Raw genomic sequence first — 18,118 nt, forward strand, 5'->3', positions numbered from 1 at the left:
CCTCTTCTCCTCACCTGCCTATCACCTTCCCCAGGTGTCCCTCCTTCTTCCCTTTGTCTCATTGTACACAGTCCTCTCCTATCGGATTCCTTCTTCTCCAGGCCTTCACCTTTCCCACCCACTCGGCCGCACCTACCAACTTCTAGCTTTTCCTCCTTCCAGTCCCACCTCCCATTTATTCTGGCATCTTCCCCCTTCCTTTCCAATCCTGTAGAAGGATCTCAGCCATAAAAGTTGACTGTTTATTCATCTCTACAGATGAATGCCTCACCTGGTGAACTGCTCCAGCATTTTCTGTGTGTTGTATGGCTGTGTGGAGTTTGCGTGTTTCCACTGTGAATGCGTGGACTCCCCACAGTGCTTCAATTTCCTCCCATCCATGTCCCAATGAAATGCTGGAGGTTAGGTTAATTGGCCACAATAAGTGGTCTTACAGGTGGCTGATTGTGGAATTGGATTGTTGATGGGCATGTGTAATATAATTGTTATGGAGAGACGTAGATAAATGGGATTCTTTTCCTCTGACAGCTGGCATAAATTCAATGGATCAAATGGCCTTGTATATTGAAGAAAGTATGTTAATTATTCTGTAGCTGGACTGTACTGTTCCTGATCCTCAGAGTATTTACTGCTAATACTAGATGATGCAAGTAATGATATCTATTACTCTGAAGGGCTAGAAAATTTATCTGAGGAAGATAAGTAAGTTATACAAATTGATTGAATGTAATGAATTCTATTTTATTTCCAAAATAATACAGGAGTTCACTTTTACATTTGTTTCAGAATTTCTGAGGGGAACATCTGCAAAGTGAGTGTGAGGAATTAGAGACCTGTCTACTGAATGATCAGTTGCTGGGATGGAGAACCTTACTAGCCACTGCTACTCCTTATGGGCCAGCATTTGTTTTCAATATGGTCTTTGCTTTGGCAACTGTACTGTTGATCATTTATAAATAACACTGTTGATGATATTTCAGTTAGGGTTAACTCTCCCTTTCCCTGCTACTCTAGCCTCCTCTCCTTCCTTCCTTCCCTTTTCCTACTGCTCTTGCTTATGGAGTCTAACCCTGTGCTGAAGTATCCTCAGTCAGCAGAACATTAGTGATCAGCGATTTTCCCTTTCAACTCTACATTGAGCTGTGGCATTAAGTGCTGAGTATGAGACAATTCTTCATTAATTTAGCCAGTGCATGTTTTGGTCACTGATAACAAATAATCTGTACACTTCTGCAGCTAACACTAAATTAAAGAGCAAAGCTGCATGGATAAGAGAGTGACACCTAGGGAGAATGCAAAACATAGGACAAATCAATAGACCCATTCGGCTCTTGCCAGTGGCTGGGATTATTGTTCACATTGTTCTATCATCAGATTGTGAAGACACAAATGTTGTTGATGTTCTGGATTCACTTTTGATTTGTACTGTATCTAAGTTCTAGGGCAAGGTAGAAGCGAATCCCTCCTTCAACCCTATGGCAAGCAGCTGGAAGTAGATCCAGCAGGAACGGTCAATCCAAAATGGCAGGTGTTCATGAAGATGTTGGTTTGTGTAAATTGGGAAAAAAAGAACTATTCTCAGATAAAAATTGAACAGAATTTTTATGAATGGTATTTCTCCTTTCCTTCGATTTCTTTTTCTGAGGATTACAGCACCCAAGAACTATGTGCCATTATTCTGTATCCGATTCCTTGGCATAAGAAATGAGAAGGAACATACATGAAGGTTGAATTGATTGTCTTCCGTGGAAGAGTGCAAATGAAATGGGTAGATTCCTGCTATTATTGGTAAACTGGGAGTAATGGGTTGGGCTGTACTGGTTGGGCCAACTCCATAGAAATGACAGCCAAATTACTTCTCATACTCTATTTATAAGCCCGTTTTCCAGTTTTTACCTAATAGATAATTCCCAGAAAAGACTGTTAAAATGGGAACAAGCCTGCCCATCATTCAATGAAATAATAAATCTAATTAGGATCTGAGGAAAGCTATCAATCTGAAACATAAACTCCATTTCTTTCTCCCCAGATGCTGACTGCCTTTTCTTGTATTTTTTGTTTTAATTTCAGGTTACCTGTATCTGCAGTTTTATTTTATAGCAAATCAAGCTTAGGAGCTTGATTAAATTAAACATTTAATTAAGAAACATAATAAATTTATTGAAAACCATTAACTGAATCTTGCTTCCTCAGAGCTGATAGAAATGAACTATCTAGTTTCTTTCTATATGACACTTTGAATAAAATTTATTTGTGAATGTTTTATCAACAACCATTAGGATTAACCATTAGGGGTTAACAAAACCAATCAGATTGCCCTTTCCCATGGAAATCATTTTTAATGGACAATGGCTCAAATACTCGGATGCACTTGTTAAAATTGAGGGAGGTAGGAGTCAGAAGGAAATCAGACAGAAGCAATAGATATGGAATTTCATGGGAGGCTATTGAAGCAGATGGCATAAATGGATTTTGTATATAATTAAATGTGTTTGCAGAGAGTGAAGAATTGTTGGATGTGGTGAGCAGATTGATGTGGGGGAAGGGAGTTGGGCTTTGATCTTTCTTACTTGTTAGGTTCGACAACCTTTTCCTTCTGGCAGAAACGTTGCTAGTTATTCAGAGCTGAATTCTATTGCCCTCTATTTAACTCCCATTCATATATTGAATTATCTATATGATGCTGAAACAGTACACGAAAAGAAGCTTAACCCAAAGCAAGCTGTTGCAGGTGACTTCATTTGAAAAAAATAATGTTTTGGCTTTTTATTAAGTTGAGAGGATGGTGGTGCAACAAAATTCCATTCATCTCAGTTTGTGTAACCTCTGCTACAACACAGCAGTGGCCAGCAACTGCAAAATTCTCCTGCCCAGCCTGGAGGTTGGTTGTTGTCTAACCTTACATCAGAGTCCGTATTTAGCCCACAAATTAAACTCAGCTCATTGACAGGACTGAAAAGGTAAGTGTTAGTTTGCCCTGACTCTCATTTGCTCCATTTAAAGGCTGTTTAATAGTAGGCGCAGTAACTCTGGTCTCCAATGGCAGTGCAGTAATTAAAATCACTAATGGCTGATGCACCTAACAGCTGTCAGGGCCTGTAAACAGACAATTTAAAGTAAGTACTCCCGGAGGGAGAGAGGGTAAGAAAGTGTAAGTGTGTGAAAGAAACAAAGAGAATAAAATACCGACCAACAAAGGAAATCAGGGACAGAAAGAAGAAAATTGGCAGGAGAAACTACTGCAGAGATGGAAAATGACAGAAAGAGAAAATGACAAGTAAGAAAGTATGATTGATAAAGAAAACAGTGGGTAATGTTGTAAAGTCTTGTAAATGTGTCACAGAGAAGACAGCAGTATAAAATGGACTGAACGGAAGAAGTATACAAATAAATGAGAAAAGAAGAATAGAAATAAAATGAAAGAACTGGAAGAGCCAGTTATGGAGAAATGCACAAAGAAAGTTGGACAGAGAAAGTCTGAAGAATGATCAATGTACAGTCAAAGTAGGCAATACATGTGTACAAGTAAAAGACAGAGGTGGCGGTTGGGAGAAAAAGAGAGGGAGGGAGAAAATTTAGACTGCACTGATATAAGTATAAAAAGTAAGAGGAGTCAAAGCTGATTTCCTTTACAGACAGTGACGAAAACACCATTGTTGACTTCAATGGAAGAATCTGTACTTACATAATAGCTTTGGAAGTATAAAACTGTAACATTTTACCATGGCTTAAGAAAATAAAATTACAACAGCTGATCAAAGTTTGAAGAAAGATAAAAAAAATTAAGGAAGGCCTTTAAAGAGGACAAAAACAGCAGTGAGATGGAATGGTTTCAGGAAGAAGTGCTGCAAAAGCCTTTGGAAGGTGGAGTCACAATCATTATTCATGAGGCAAAGGGTAAGCTCCACAGTGGACAGTTGAGAACAGGTGGTGGCTGCAGGACTGGGGAAGGTCACGGGAATGAAAGGCAATGGACTGACTTGAACAAAAGGCAGTGATTTTATAATTGCATTGCTAGACCTGACCTAATGTAGGTCAGTGAGCACAGGTCTAATGGGTGAACAGAAGTTGGTCTGAGCAAAAAAGATATTATATTTAGTCCTTCAGATCTACTGTACCATTCATCAATGCTGATCCGGCAGAAATTAATCTACTTTGGCTTTGAATGAATTCCTGAGTCTCTGCAGGAATCTGGGGTTGAGAATTCCAGAAATTTTCAAGGATGTTGCCTGGATTGGCGAGAATGCCCTATGAGAATAGGTTGAGTGAAGTCAGCCTTTTCTCCTTGGAACAACAGAGGATGTGAGGTGACCTGTTAGAGGTGTACAAGGTAATGAGTGGCATTGATCATGTGGATAGTCAGAGGCTTTTCCCCAGGGCTGAAATAGCTAGCATGAGAGGGCATAGTTTTAAGGTGCTTGGAAGTAGGTACAGAGGAGCTATCAGGGGTAAGTTTTTTACGCAGAGAGTGGTGAGTATGTGGAATGGGCTGCCGGCAGTGGTGGTGGAGGCGGAAACAATAGAGTCTTTTAAGAGACTCCTGGATCGGTACGTGGAGCTTAAAAAAATAGAGGGTTATGGCTAAGCCTAGGTATTTCTAAGGTAAGAACATGTTCAGCACAGCTTTGTGGGCCAAAGGGCCTGTATTGTGCTGTAGGTTTTCTATGTTTCTTCTATGTTTCTGAAGATTTAACACCCTCTTTGCCTGAACAAATTCCTCCTCATTTCAGTACAGAAGACCTACCAAGTATTCTGATACCATGGCCACTAGTTTGAGATTTCTCATTCAGAGGAAGCATCGTCCCGTATTCAGCCAGTTGAACCCTGCAAGTATTTTGCATACTTTGGAAAGGTCTTCTCTAATTTTTCTAAATCCTAGAAAAAAATTGAGCCAGTCTACTCAATCTCCCATCAGATAGCAAACCTGGTCTCCCTGGTACTGGTCTGGTGAAGCATTGCTATATTCCCTGTATGGTAAGGGTGTTTCTGTTTGGGTAAGGAGATGAAAATTGTATGCAACACTCTCAGAAACCATGGCAGCACCTCTATTTTCATGAATGTTGACATAGATTTTGGCATGACACCAAAAATTGCTTATCCTTCAGGTAAGATGGTGGTGAGCTTGGTGATGGCAGCCTCTCCAAGCCCAAGAAATGGTGCAAAGGCCCGAAACGTCGACTGTACCTCTTCCTAGAGATGCTGCCTGGCCTGCAGCAACTTTGATGTGTGTTGCTTGAAATTCCAGCATCTGCAGATTTCTTCCTGTTAAGGTTTATCTTAACCACTTTTCTTGTGATTGCAAGAACCTGCTTGACATTGGTATTATAACACTGCAAGTCCGGTTCATTGGATCATTGATGCGACTGGTAGCAAGGGAGCTGCAAGGCCTTGGTTGTTCACCAGGCCCTCATCCTGTGGCATTGCATATTACAACCACCCAGGGGAGAAGCGCCAGAGGTGGTGTGGGAGAGAACAGGGGCACAGCAAGCACATTGGAATCCATGCCTTTCCCATTGGTGCTGCTCTCCGGTATTCACTCCATGGAAAACAAGCTGGATTGCCTTTGTCTGCGGCTGACCCAGTGCAAGATGAGGGACTGCTCTGTGCTTATTGTTCGGAAATGTGGCTGTAGAACAGTGGTAGCCTTCAGTTAATGGGAAGGGTCTATGGCATAAAAAAAAGTTGGAACCCCTGCTCTAGGACAACATCCCATGCACCATCAATCTTCAGACCATCTCACTCAGGCACTTGTGTTAATATTAGTTTGTGACTGTGTGTGCTATCATAATTATATGTCCTATTTGCTTGTATGTGCTGTGTGTGACTATATATACTTTGTCTTGCACCTTGGTCCCGGAGGAATAATATTTTGTTTAGCTGTATGCATATGTATGGTTGAATGGCAATTAAACTTGAACTTGAAGACTTTGTAAAAGTTGTTAAAAAAAAGTATTGGTTGCATCGCAGGCTGGTATGGAAACACCAATGCTCAGGAATAGAAAAGGTCACAGAGAGTGGTGAATACAGCTCAGTCCATTACAGGCAAAGTCCTCCACACCACTGAGTACAGTTACATGGAATACTGTCATGGGAAATCAGAATCCATCATCAAAGATCCCCACCATCTAGACCATGGCCTCTTCCTGCTACTACCACTGGGCAGGAAATACAGAAGCCTTGGGTCCCACACCACCAGGTTCAGGAACAATTACTACCCCACAACTATCAGGCTCCTAAACCAACATAGAATATTTCAATCACCACTACTTTGAAATGATTTTTATAACCTACAGATTCATTTCCAAGGACTCTTTACAACTTATGTTGTCCAATATTACTTTTATTTGCATTGTTTGTCTTCTTTTGCACAATGGTTTGCTTGTCAGTTTTTTTTTAGATTATGAGAACACTCAGTCCTCGTTTATTGTCCTTTAGAAATGTATGCATTCATTTAGAAATGACACAATGTTCCTCCAGAGTGATATCACAGAAAAACAGGACAAAGCAAAGACCAACACTGACAGAACCACATAATTATAACATATAGTTAGAGTCGTGCAAAGCAATACCATAATTTGATGAAGAGCAGACCATGGGCATGGTAAAAAAAGGTGTCAAAGTCCCGATCGACTCCCGAGTCCCCGACAGCAGGTGGCAAAAGGGAGAAACTCTCTGCCATAAAACTCTAGGCACCGACAACTACCGATGCATTGGAAGCACCCGACAACAGCCGACACTGAGTCCATCCATCCGAAAACTTCGAGCCTCCGACCAGCCCCTCCGATACAGCCTACTGAGCGCCATCCTCTGCCGAGCACCTTCGACCTTGCCCCGGCCACCAAAACAAGCAAAGCCGAGGGTTTGGGGCCTCCTTCTCCGGAGATTCCGGATCAGACAGTAGCAGTGGCAGCGAAGCGGGCTTTTCAGAAGTTTCTCCAGATGTTCCTCCGTACTCTCATGTCTGTCTCCATCAAATCAGAATTGTGCATGGTCCCCTACTTGACAGATTACAGATATCATTCACCGGAGTGGCCGCGCGCACTGCGTCGCACCGCCATCTTCTCATCCTCCTCAATGTACAGCTTTTCATAAGTTCAGTTGTGTTGCTTTTTTTTCCCTGTAGATGCCCGCAAGAAAATAAATCTCAAGGTATTACTTGGTAATATATATGTACTTTGATAATAAATTTACTTTGAATTTTGAACTTTGAAAACTGGCTTCAAGAAGGACCTATGTAACTGCAGTACTTGCACTCATTAAAGTACTTGCTTCAGGATCTTGCATACAAAAACACACAGGTCCCTTTGAACATCAATGTTAACCAGTGTCTCACTATTTAAAAAGTAGTCTCTTCTTCCGTTTTTTACGACAAACTGGAAACGCCACAATTTTCCCTATTGCAGATCACCCGCTACTTCTTTGCTCTCACAATCGGCAAATCTGTACCCTCCTGAAGTATCTTTACATTCTCTTGCCTATGGAAAAACCCATCCAGCCTTCAATCATCGATATTACATTCACTCCTCTTAGCCAAATCATGAGTAGTTGGGGCCCAAGAACTAGTTCCTGTGGTAGTAATTTTCATAGCCCGCCAACCTGAGAAAGATTTGTTTTTCCCCCCGCCCCCCCCCATACTTCCTGTCCAATAACCAATTCTAATTCATGGATGAAATAAAACAAAAAAATCTGGAAACACTCAGCAAGTTACTATTTGTCAGACTCAGTACGTCCCCATCAATGAGCACATCAATAAGAAGAGTTGTCACAAAAAAGCAGCGTCCATCATCAAGTACTTCCACCATCCAGGCCATGTTCTCTTGTCACTGCTACCATCTAGAAGGAGGTACAGGAACTTTAGGTCCCACACAACCAGGTTCAGGAACAGTTGTTGCCCCTCAGCCAATAAGCTCCTGAATTCCATTTCAACACTGAATGATTCTGCAACCTATGGACCCACTTTCAAGGACTCAACAACTCAAGTTCTCGGCATTATTTATTTATTTGTTTGTTTTTTATTATTATCATTTGTAGGTTTTTTGTGTTTGCACATTGGTTGTTTGTCAAACTTTGTGTGTAATTTTCATTGACTTTATGGTACTACTTTGTTCTACGGTGAAAGCCTGCAAGAAAATTAATCTCAGAATAGTATATGGTGATATACAGTGCCTATAAGTTTTCATGTTTTATTGCTTTACAACATTGAACCACAGTAGATTTAGTTTTGCTTTTTTGACACTGATCAAAAGAAGAAGACTCTTTAGTGTCGAAGTGAAAACCGAACTCTACAAAGTGATCTAAATTAATTACAAATATAAAACACAAAATTATTGATTGCACAAGTATTCACCTCCTTCGTCAGTACTTAGTAGATGCACCATGGGCAGCAATTATAGCCTTGGGTCTGTGTGAATAGGTCTCCATTAGCTTTGCATATCTGGACACTGCATTTTCCCCCATTCTTCTTTACAAAACTGCTCAAGGACTGTCAGTTTGCATGGGGGTCATAAGTGAACAGCCCTTTTCAAGTCCAGCTACAAATTCTCAATTGGATTGAGGTCTGGACTCTGATTTGGCCATTCCAGGATAATAACTTTATTGTTTTTAAGCCATTTGTGTTGCTTTGGCTTTATGTTTGGGGTCATTGTCTTGATGGAAAACAAATCTTCTCCCAAGTCACAGTTCTCTTGTAGACTGCATCAGGTTTTACTCCAGGATTTCTCTGTATTTTGCTGCATTCATTTTACCCTCTACCTTCACAAGCCTTCCAAGGCCTGCCGCAGTGAAGCATCCCCACAGCGTGATGTTGCCACCACCATACTGCACAGCAGGGGTGCCGTGTTTTTGGTGATGTGCCAAGAATAGCATTTAGTCTGATGGCTGAAAATCTCAATTTTGGTTTCATCAGACCATAGAACCTTCTTCCAGCTGACTTCAGAGTCTTCCACATGCCTTCCGGCAAACTCTATCCTAGATTTCATATGAGTTTTTTTTCAATAGTGGCTTTTCTTTGGCACTCTCCCATAAAACTGTGACTGGTGAAGCACCTGGACAACAATTGTATGTGCAGTCTGTCGTATCTCAGCCACTGGAGCTTGTAACTCTTCCATAGCTGCTACAGTGCTCCTGGAGGCCTCCCTCACTAGTCCTCTTCTTGCACAGTTGCTCAGCTTTTGAGGATGGCCTGCCCTAGGCAAATTTACAGCTGTGCCATATTCTTTCCAGTTCTTGATGATTGACTTAACTGTACTCCAAGGGATATACAGTGACTTGGAAATTTTCATGTATCCATCTCCTGACATGTGCTTTTCAATAACCTTTTCATGGAGTTGCTTGGAGTGTTCTTTTCTTCATGTGTAGTTTTTGCCAGGATACTGACTCATCAGCAGTTGGACCTTCCAGCTACAGGTGTATTTTGAGTACAATCAATTGAAACTCCTTGACTGCATACGGGTCTCCAAAAACAGATCTCCATTTAACTAATTATGTGACCGCTAACACCAACTGGCTGCACCGGTGATGATTTGGTGTGTCATATTAAGGGTGGGGGGGGGGGTGGTGAGTACTTATGCAATCAATTATTGTATGGTTTATATTTGTAATTAATTTATATCACTTTGTAGAGATCTGTTTTCACTTTGACACAAAAGAGTCTTGTTCTTGTTGATCAGTGTCAAAAAGGGCAAATTAAATCCACTGTGGTTCAATGTTGTAAAACAATAAAACATGAAAAGTTCCAAGGGGGTGACTACAGTTTATAGGGACTGTATACATATTTTGATAATAAATTTACTTTGAACTCTAAGTAAGTCAAACAGCATCTGTTGAAAGAGAAGCAGGGACAGGTAGCTATGTGTCCTCCACCTTATTTGACCAGCCTCTTGTTTGGAATTTTATCAAAAGCTTTCTGATGGCCCAAAATCACCATATCCACTGCTACTTATTTATCTTTTCAATTTAACTCAATGTGATTTTCCTTCCAGAAATCAATGCTGACTCTGAATAATTCTATTATTCTTTTATAACATAAGCACGTGAGAAATAGGAGCAGGGGTAGGCTATCTGGTCTGTCGAGCCTGCTCCACCATTCAATAAGATCATGGCTGATTTGACCATGGGCTCATCTCCCTGCCTTTTCCCCATAACCCTTAATTCCCCTACTGTGCAAAAATCTATCCAACCATGTCTTAAGTATATTTACTGAGGTAGCCTCCCCTGCTTCATTTCTGGGTGTTTAGTGGTACCTCCTTTATAGATGTCAGAAGATTTACCAGTGGTGATGTTTGAGTAACAAGTTAGTAGTTCCTTGCTTTACCCCTTACTTTTTTCTTAAGTAGTTCAGATGTGGGCAGATATTCTCAGACTCATGGCGGAAAGTAAAGAATGAAGGGAAGCACGAGAACTAACTTAACAGCAAGTTCTCTGTGAGAGAGGAACAAAACATCAGAAACCATAAGGGGAAGAGAGGACAAGAATATGGGGGGGGGAGCAACAGAACAGATTGCTGAATTCGAGAGGGTGAAAGCAATCTAATCAAAGCAAACTAAAGGTAGAGAGAGGAGAAAGTAAAACAATAAACTGGAAAAAAGGCTCAAATGAGGAAAACTAAAAATAATCAATTATCAAGAAAAAGATAAAATGACTCATCAGTAGAGTATACCAGGAGAAGGAAATGTATGTAAACAAGTGGGGAAAGGAAATATAAATAAAGGAAAAGGAAATAGTGCATGGTTGATTGGGAACTTGTCTGTTACCAGTGTGAGTGCTGCAATGGGTTGAGGGAGGGAAGAGGAAGCTCTCTCACTGCTCAGTCCTGTTATCTGCACCTGCAGAGATAAGATTTTGGAAAATTAAATAAATCCTAATGAGTGAAGCACAATATGGAGAGCGAGGAATCAACCTTCATTTTACGTCTGATATGTCTTTAATACAACCGGTAAACTGCTTAGAGCATGCCTTTCGGTTGTTGAACTTACTTCGGTGTAGATTAATTTTATTAAGGGTGAGTCATTTATTCTGAGTAGGGTAAAGGATTTCAGCTTGATGCCCTGTCTGTGACGATGCAGCTGAAGGAAGGCAGGATGAAAGCTGAAATCATAAAACTGGACAGAACTGGTCAGAACTGACTATATTAGTGTAAAACAAGCAGAAAGAGAAAGTAATAAAGAGGCAGAAAGGAAATTAAGTACTCTCAAAGTGTTTTCAGTGTTGCAAGAGAAAAAGTAGTTGATTTGTAAAGCAAGGTCCCACAAATTGCAACTAAATTAATAACCAGATAATCTGCTTTAGTAATGTTTGTTGAGGCATGACTGTTGGCTAGAAGTGTCTCCCATTGTTGTTGAAATAGTATTATGGGATTTCATCATCACCTCTAAGAGATTAAGAGAGAATAAAATAATAAAGTTGCTAGCTAGAAATAATAAGATATTATTATTCATGTAAATAGCTCTCTATTTTTATTTCTAATGGCAGGACAGTAATATTTTGATTTATGTTATAAAATTCACTTTAATTAAAGGCAGCCTTTTTGGGTGACATCCCGCAGCCTTCTCAAACCAATTCCTAATTAATACAGATTACTGAATAGGCGCTTCCCAGTCTATACACTGTGCATGTGTTCGTGAGTAATACTCGGAAAAGAAAAAAGACAGATCTCAAAGATTGCATTTTTAATCGTCATCGTTGAACGATAGGGTACTTTTGCCAGAAACGAATCAAGTTATAATTTTATTATATCTTGATTATATTTAGAGATGTAATAAATTGAACTCATAGGAATAAGTTGAATTATTAATTTCAGAGTTGTCTCCTAATTGAGAAAAAAGGAGTATCATTTTAGAAGGGTCTGGATTAGTTAGTTCGAACATTTCGGTACTCTACCCCTGGAAGCTTCGAATCGACGAAAAATTGCGTCTGCAATCCCCTTCTCAAGATTTATCCAACTGCAACACTTCATAGCACGATGTAGTCTGTAGTCAACTCAATTTATCAATTTAAACACTGAAGTATACATAATCCAACGAATATTAATTGCACATTATTGCCCCCTCCTCATGTTGCTAAAGGGGAGTAGCTGCTCTGGTTTGGTGATTGACAGGGTTGAGAGATAGAGAGATAGATTGATTGACAGCTCCCCTCCCCATTCTCCGGCGGCGTTCACTATGGTGTAATGCAAATCTCGGCTGAAGGGATTTTTCCATTGGTGAAGGGTGACATCACACACCCCTTGGTGGGCGTGCCGAGAAGTCAGGTTATATAAAAGGAGGTCGTTGAGCCCTGGGAGCTATTTCACTCAGGGTTGGGCGAGGAACGGTGTATAATCGTGCAAAAGCTCTAATTGACACTTCCCATTTAATGCGCGTCCACAGTGGGAGATAAATTATTTATTTATTTGTGTAAGCGGCACATTTGATCCACTCCGCACGGATGCAAGCACTCCTCTGCCCTTTTATGAGAGAGAAAGAGACACCAACAGTTCACCTTTGAGACTTCGACTGGATCATTACCCGCGCGCTCTATTGAAACTTTTTCTCTGACAAGCAGGACAAGAGATTTGCAGAAAAGAAACTTTGCAATCGGAGAGCGAGGAAAAGTGAGTCAGAGGGGGGAGAGGTTACTGCGAAGAATTAATTGCAGTTACCGTTTCAGATAAGTGGAGCAAAGCCCTTGAGGAGAAAGAGAAATCAAATCACCGTTCATTTTTTAAAGAAAAGTAATTCTAAGTTCAATTGCCGCATGTTCAAATAAGAGGCGTCTTATACGGGGTTTTATTTTTTAAAATTTGGATCTTTTGCAGGCAATAGGAAAAGAAACTGGAAGGCGTTTAACTGGAGAGATTATTTTCAAGACTGGCACGGGTTGTTTGCTCCATCCCAGAACTGGATCGCGGCCCCTTCCCTGCTTCTCTCTGCAACTTGTCGGCGTGGTCAATTTCCCCCTTCCCTCGCCCAAATATATGAAGTTGCAATGGCCTCGGACCTCGGCATGAACGCGGACTTGCCCACCAGCCCCCTGGCCATCGAGTACGTGAACGACTTCGATCTGATGAAGTTCGAGGTGAAGAAGGAACCCCCCGAAGCCGAGCGCTACTGCAACCGCCTGCCGGGCTCGCTGTCCTCCACGCCGATCAGTACCCCGTGCAGCTCGGTGCCGTCCTCGCCCAGCCTGTGCGCCGCCAGCCCGGGGAGCAGTAGCAGCAACAAGGCTCACCAGCTGGAGGATCTCTACTGGATCAGCAACTACCAGCATCACCTCAACCCGGAGGCACTGAACCTCACCCCCGAGGACGCCGTGGAGGCTCTGATTGGGAGCTCGCAGACCCACCAGCACCACCACCACCACTTCGAAGCGTACAGGGCGCAGCAGTACCCCGGGGAGGAACTGCCTGTCAACGGCCACCACCAGCACCAGGCGCCGCCGCACCACCACCACCACCATCACCACCACCACCACCTCCGCCTGGAGGATCGCTTCTCGGACGACCAGCTGGTCAGCATGTCGGTGAGGGAGCTCAATAGGCAGCTCCGGGGCTTCAGCAAGGAGGAGGTCATCCGCCTGAAGCAGAAGAGGAGGACCTTGAAGAACCGGGGCTACGCTCAGTCTTGCAGGTACAAACGGGTCCAGCAACGGCACATGCTGGAGAGCGAGAAGTCACTCCTCCAGCAGCAGGTGGACCAGCTAAAGCAGGAGGTGGCCAGGTTGGCCAAAGAGAGGGACATCTACAAGGAGAAGTATGAGAAGATGGCGAGCAGGAGCTACAGAGAGCAAGGCTCGGCCGCTTCCAACCCTGGCAAGAACAATTCCTCTTCCAGCGAGTTCTTCCTGTGAGTTGTACTGCACCTGAACTTACGAAGGGCAAGAGGGGTGGGTAGGGGAAAGATGCTTCTGATGTGACTTCAAATTAGTGTACAGAACCTTTGCAGCAGAGAAAGCGGAAAAGGCTGTAAATAATTTGAGAAGGACACACGCGGGACTTACTCTGCAGATGCTTTGAGAATTTATTTGATTCAAGGAAACATTACCGACTCGTTTCGGAAGACTGCAGTTCTGGCAAAGAAAATTTTAAAAGTGCTGATGTAATGGTCTATTTAAAAGGGAAATGAACGAAAAAAAAACCTACAATTTCATTAGAGGAAAAAATGAGAAATATATTTAGAAAGTAAATGAACTTCACAGGTACAAAGTAGACTTTGAACCAGAAGAGAAAATAGTTTCAAACAAATATGGACTTTAAAAAATCCTGCATGCTGGACATGTATGGCGTTTAAAGTACTCTCTCTTTTTTGGTACCCAGCCCTATTGGGATGGGAGAAATACGCATGGCCCCTGGCTTTAATTTTACTTTTCTTCATTTTTCAAGCATCATTGGAAAGCAACAAGAGGGTTAAAATAGCTGCATTCTGGAATAACCTCTGTAATATATTGGCAATGTCCTGTAATAACATAGGGAGAATAATGGGAGGGAAGACTTTGTAAGTCTTCTTTCTTCTATGGTTTAGATTGGTTGAGTGCAGCTGGTGTTTCGTTTTGCGGTTTCACTTTTTCATTAAAAAGAACTTTAAAATATGGGAGTAAAATTAAATGACTTGAATATTTAACTGTATTGGAATTGTACATAGAATGTTTTAGGTATCTGCCTTTTTCTCCTTTTTTGAGCCTATATTTTGCTTGATCAAGTCTTAAAAGAACTTTATAATTAAGAGCATGCAGATAATGTAAAGAAGTAAAAATGGAGCTCATTTAATAATGTAGACAAAAAACTACTGCACTATCAGAAGCCGAATTTGTTTTATAAATAAGGCTTATGTTTTTTTTTAAATGCTGTTTTTAACTTATTATAATTACTGACCTGATTGCTGTTTCACTCTTGGGTTGGAAAAATAAAAAGAGGGAGGTGAAATGTGAGGATATTGCTCAGGATTCAATGCCAGTGTTGAGCTTTGATTTTAATCAGTCAGGATTATCTAATTCTCATTAATATGGAGCAATGATCTTTGTAGAAGATTACTTATCTCTGTGGCAGGTAACATAATAGGAAGGATCATTGTCCTTAACCCACACCCTTCCAAGAAAAAGATTGATGCTGGTGCCATATTGGAAAGTGTGTCACTCCTGCATTTACTGGAAATCGGGAAAATAGGTAGTTATGGTAAGTTATATAATGGGGAAACTTGAATTATTTGAACTCTGGAGCTGCTGTGGAAATTTCTAGACTAATTCCTAATTTATTTGAACACAAATTCAGTTTCAAATTCTGACTTTTTTACACCAAACCAAAAGATCCCAATATTTTATATCCAAATGTCTCATTAAAAGTTTCTTAGTGTAGTTTTGAAAATACAGTAAAATTAATTAAGGTTCCTCCCTTTGCCCTAGCCACCCACACTCTTTGACTTTGCAACTTCCATTGGGTGAGGGGGAGGGTTGAAAAAGGCAAATGGACCAGCTTTCAATGAGAAGATTCTAGAATACGTATTGTTTGTTTGTTTGGGGTGGGGTGGGAAGAAGAGGAGACTGATGGGAACTGATAACAACGGGTGATTTGAAGTCATTCCAAAAAAGAGTGAAAGCCAGTGAGGCAGGTGCAGTACTGTAAATTGCAGTTATTTATATTTATAGATTCTTTAAAAGTTCAAAACTTTTGTCAATGGAATATTTCAATGTAAATATTATTTTCTTTTCTGGCAAAGGGAGTGAGATTCCATTTTTTTTCGATTGCTGCTGCATGTTCACTCTGTTTTTGAATGACACCAAAAAATGACTTAACAGCTTCATTGTATCGCTACATTTCTGTAAAAGGACAAAAGTAGCACAGTAGGTGCCAGATTTGTAAAACCTGCAGTAGATTTTTTTCTACTCCCTTATTACTGTTTGCCTATGCTTGCAACAAATTCGGGAAAATGAAGAGCTGAATTGCAGAGTAATCTGTACATGTTTATTCTCTAATAAAAACAGCTTTTTTAAGTAAAAGATAAATGTTTGTTTTTCCTATATAGAAATTTTGTGTGTAATTTCAACTCAAGCGCATTTGTTATAATTTAACCCAGATACAAATAGTTGGAATCAGTAAGACTGGTTGGTATTATTTACCCAGCTGATCTTTTTCACCCAGCTGTCTGAAGAAATCCATCAGATTTTTTTATCCTACTTGGGTTCTCCATTAGCCGGTGGAGTTTGGCATTAAGCGGGCACCTTGGTTTTAGGTGTTGCCTTGCCTGGCGACTCCTGACAATTGAAGAAGTGGTCTACACAGTTTCTTGCATTTCAAGGATCTGCCTTTCCATTTTTTCCTATAGACTTTGACCCTAATTCCAGTGTTTTAGTTATCTAAACCTGCATTTCGCAAGGCTACTTTATTCATGTTTCTGCAGTAGAAATTAATTCTAATGTCCTGCAGAAAGCAATTGTGCATTATTGGAATATATATAGCTGAGTATACATTGCAGAAGCTTTTAAATCTGTTAAGTAAAATAATGGAACATGATTGCCAATTTCATTCTAGGCATCCTACAACTCATAACTTAATTTATTTTTCTCATTGCACAAAAATTGTATAGCAAGTTTGAATTAAGTGGGTGTTTCGTGTTCGAAGAAAAAAATTGAGCTGATGATGCGCCTATACCAGGGAGTTTGATTCTCTGGAATAATGTTTCAATATTTCATGTTTCATGTACTTGAAAATGGGGCTGAAAAGGGTGAAAAGTATCTTGGATGCAAGATGCTGGAAATCTTGAGCAACACACACAAAATGCTGGAAGAACTCGACTTTGGTAGTGTCAGCCTCCAGATATCTGCAGCCGATAGACTCATCGCTTCCGAGACTGCCACACCCATAGTGTTTTCTTTTGTCTTGGTATGGGTGGTGAGTGGTGTAGAAACACACAAACAGCACTCAATGGTTAATCAGTGAAACTGCTGCAGTCAGGGAGCTAGGCATTTGTGTTCATCCTCCTGATTCAGCATGGGAATTTAAATGAAATGACCCCAGGACTAGGACAGGACAAGCACTGGGGAGCTTTGGTATTATTTATATGGTATTGCTAACATATAGTTGCTGCTTTTCCCCGTCCCTCCTTTATTAAAATTTAAAACCTCACGCTTATGAGCACAACAATGAGAGAAATATAAAAGTGGCCACTTATAACCAACTGGCTGTCACCTTTTGCTGCCCATTTTGAGCCATTGTTAGAATAGAAATGGGAGTGCGGGCAATGGGAAGTAGAGAAATTCGCAGCGTTAGGACAACACGGTCAGACCGGATAACTCTTTGAGCCGCTGGCAGCTTTTCACGCAGCAATGCAAGATACAGAAGTGTAACAGCAAGTGCTCGACCCAGGTACCCCAATTTTTTCTTTTAAAATAACAAGGAATTTGACAAACTACATTTTTGGTTTGTGTCTGTAAGAGTCATCAAGAATTGAGATTCTAGGGAGAATAGTGAGTGTGAGTGATATAATTTTGTATTGTATGTTGAAATTTAAAAAAAAACAAATTGCATTTCTAATGACACTCATAAAATAGACTATTTGTTTTAGGGTGCATGTAAAAATGTAAAGTTGAGGCTTTTAATTCTGTGATACAATGCCTGCTCTGCCTAAGCTCAGTAGTAAAGTGGTTGGTCGATTTTCTTGCTGCAGTATGATGAGACTATTTGAGTCCTTAGCGCACAATTGCAAAGCTAAGCATATTTTTGGGGGGAGGGGAAATATGCAACACTCAGTCCAAGTTTATATGTGCCAGAAAGCAATTTAAAAAGACGAGGCATGGAGTGGGGATGCTACCGATGAGTAGAATTGAAACAGAAAAAATTGTAGGATTTCTTGAGTAAGGTCAATAAGATAATTGTGTTTGAACCATTGTACTGGCATTTTTCATAGCACGCAAGGCATAGGGAAGAGCGAAATTGTGACAAAGGGAAAGCAACCAAGCCTAAATTCTTAAATAGAAATTTTTTTCAAAATGATAGTGTATTTTACAAACTTTTGGCAGGTGTGTGGATTTCAAATGAATTGGAGGAATATAATAGTAAAATGAAATCTTTAGGTAATTCAATAGATAAATTCTCTACATGCTTAAATGTTCAATGTACTGATGTTTCAACAGCATTGTCAAGCTACTTTGA

At 40.6% G+C, this 18,118-nt stretch overlaps 1 protein-coding gene across 1 annotated transcript; it reads left to right on the forward strand.

Annotated features, from left to right (window-relative positions):
- Positions 1–12,309: 12,309 nt before the first annotated feature.
- Positions 12,310–15,914, forward strand: mafaa (MAF bZIP transcription factor Aa). Its single transcript, XM_063040425.1, has 2 exons — positions 12,310–12,589; positions 12,794–15,914. Exon 2 carries the CDS (start codon positions 12,964–12,966, stop codon positions 13,822–13,824), a length of 861 nt encoding a protein of 286 aa, XP_062896495.1. The 5' UTR covers positions 12,310–12,589; positions 12,794–12,963; the 3' UTR covers positions 13,825–15,914.
- Positions 15,915–18,118: the final 2,204 nt, after the last annotated feature.

This window comes from Mobula hypostoma, chromosome 1 (genome assembly GCF_963921235.1).
Source record: "Mobula hypostoma chromosome 1, sMobHyp1.1, whole genome shotgun sequence".
Lineage (NCBI taxonomy): Eukaryota > Metazoa > Chordata > Chondrichthyes > Myliobatiformes > Myliobatidae > Mobula > Mobula hypostoma.